Here is a 2,497-nt window from a genome sequence, read left to right as displayed (position 1 = left end):
GCCGCAGCCCCTGGCAGCTGCAGGGCCCAGCGTGGGGGATGTACATTGCATCTGCCCCAGTGTGAGCTGGGAGAGCCGCGGGGCTGCCGGGCTCGGGGACGCGTGTGTCCCTGCTCATGGCGCGTGCTGTCGCTGTTCCCGGCCAGGTGAACACGGCCATGCACGAGGCCAAGCTCATGGAGGAGTGCGACGAGCTCATGGAGATCATCCGCCAGCGCAAGCAGGTCATCGCTGTCAAGATCAAGGAGACAAAGGTAAGGAGGGCCAGCTCACGCGTCTGGGGTTCGGGGGTCTCCTCCTGTGCCTGTGGGGTGGCTGCTGCAGCGTCTGCCCTTCCCATGATGCTGGGATGTCCCAGCGCGTGCAGAGGGGCTGCTACCGGCATGTGCTGCCTTGCCCACGAAGGAGTTGCTTTGGGCAGCCATGGGGGCGCGCAGCTTCACCTCTCCGCCTCCCCAAACGGCGAGCGAGTCCGGGAGTCGCTCACAGCTGCTGTCGCTGGGGCTCTGCCACCAAGGACAAGGCGCATGCTTGACATGGCCGGGGGAGGGAGGGCGCGTCGATGAGTGTGACGAGCTGGTGCAGTTGCTTGGATCGGTCCTGAAAGCTTCCTGGGGGCTTCTCTAACGCCACGGTGCTAATACGATATCAGGGCATTAATACTGAAGGGCACCCGAGCCCTGCTCTGCAGGTGGAGGAGAGGCTACACACTCTGCGCTGCAGCGTGGCTGAGGCTCAGCTGCTTGCTCACCCTTTTCTTGGGGGGTGGGGGGTCTTTGGACCCTTCCTGCAGCAGTGCCGGGTGATCTGGCTTTTCCTGGTGGTTTCTGTTCCCGGTTCAGTGGGGAGACGCTGGAGTGATCGGCTGTAGCTCAGAGCAGCGCCCGTGGGAGCGTACAGTGCGTGCAGACAGGCCCTTCGCCATCCTCACTGAGCTCGAACGTGCATTAGGCTCCACCCTGGTGTCTGTAGCAAAGCTGGGGAGCAGCATCACCCCAGATACAGATGTTTTTGCAGGCAGAGGTCAGAACGGGCTGTACTGTGCGTACGCAGGAGAGCCCCCCAGCACGACCCTGGAACAGCCTCGGCAGTAGAACGCCTGCTTTTATCCCAGCCACTGCGGGGAACATATTTTATGTAACGGTGCCTTCTGCTGGTCCATCTGTCTGTCTGCCTCGCACTTCCCACCCTCTCCCCTAACGTCTTCTGACCGTGTTGTCCAGTTTCAGCCGAGCTCGGTGGGGAGCTGGAAGGCTCAGAGACATTATTTTCCTACAAACCGGCAGCTGGGTTGGGGAGAGAGGCCCCGGTTGGTGCCCAAAAGCATCAGCAGAAGCTGGCAACGCTCAGCGGCTCAGGAAGTGCCAGGGCAGGAGCAGTGAGGCTGTGCCCACGGCGCTGCGAACCCAGCACCGTGCCCATGTGAGATGGGGGTGGGGACTGTGGTGCTGGCAGTACTGGGAAGGCCACTGGGTTTGGTTTCCAGAGTTACCTGAAAACTGGAATAAGCCTCTTGGCTGGTCACACCGAGCTGGGGATGGAAATGTGCGGGTCTGCAGCACTGCAGTGCCCCTCCGTAGCCCTCCGTGCTGCCAGCGCTGGCTGCGGGGAGGCTGGGCACGGTCCCTCCATCTCAGCGCCTCCGGACACTGGTTTCCAAGTGGGAACGGGAAGCAGCTTTTCCGAGGAGCCCCAGATGCAAATGTTGGGGAGTTCAAAAAGCCCCAGGGACAAAAGGAAGGGGGAAGCGCTGGAGACTGCGGCTGCTTTAAAGTGAGAAATCCCACTGTCCCGCTGAAGTGCCCTCTGGTTTTCCGTTTGTGCTGGGCTGCTCTTCCTGACACGTGGCCCAACAGAGGCTATGGAAAGAAAAGTGCCGAGGCAGCAGTTCATCTCCAGCCAGAGTGCAGATTGGGAGGACTGGTCTGCCCCCTCCCCGCGCTGCTGTGGTGGCTGTGGCATGCAGCAAGAGAGCTGTAAGGACCTGAGCAGCAGCCTGAAGTCTGTCTGTGGCCATGGGTGGGAGTGCAGGATGCCAGGTTGTGCCACACGGATGTGTCACACGTGTCTTTGGAAACCCACCAGAGATCAGATACCGAGGATCCCACGTGCAGCTCTGAGCTGGGCTCGCAGCTTGCCGGGTTTAGGTTCGTGCTCTGCCGGGTCTCGGGTACCACCACCCGCAAGTCTGAGCAGCGCAACGTGAGGTGGGGGAGATGGGAGAAGGGCTGGGGAGGCAGCAAAACCCATCAGGGAGGAATTGAGAGGAGGAGCGGGAGGGGAGCAGCAGCTGGGCTGCCCTAAGAGCACTCTGCCAGGGTGCGGATCCGGCCGGCGGGTGCCAGCACCCGCGTCGCCTGCTCGGGGCACTGCAGGTGCTGAAGTCACAGCCCGCCCCGGCTGGGCTCGGGCCAGGCCATCTGCACCTCCTCGTCCCTCAGCTGCAGCGGAGGCTCTGCCTGGGGTTGGTGCTGCAGCCTGGGTGGTGGCAGTGATG

General features: G+C 62.4%; 1 protein-coding gene across 1 annotated transcript in view; it reads left to right on the top strand.

Annotated features, from left to right (window-relative positions):
- Positions 1–2,497, top strand: part of LOC104494472 (probable E3 ubiquitin-protein ligase MID2) — a gene marked incomplete at both ends in the record, with an annotated part of 15,200 nt that overhangs the window by 5,518 nt on the left and 7,185 nt on the right. The window contains one exon of the mRNA XM_010137294.1: positions 147–254. Coding sequence (XP_010135596.1) covers positions 147–254 — 108 coding nt within the window. The remainder of the gene's footprint in view (positions 1–146; positions 255–2,497) is intronic.

The sequence above is a fragment of the Buceros rhinoceros genome, unplaced genomic scaffold (assembly GCF_000710305.1).
Source record: "Buceros rhinoceros silvestris isolate BGI_N320 unplaced genomic scaffold, ASM71030v1 scaffold27815, whole genome shotgun sequence".
Taxonomy (NCBI): Eukaryota; Metazoa; Chordata; class Aves; order Bucerotiformes; family Bucerotidae; genus Buceros; species Buceros rhinoceros.
Note: the sequence above shows the minus strand (reverse complement) of the source record. Positions and strands in the feature narration are given on the sequence as shown.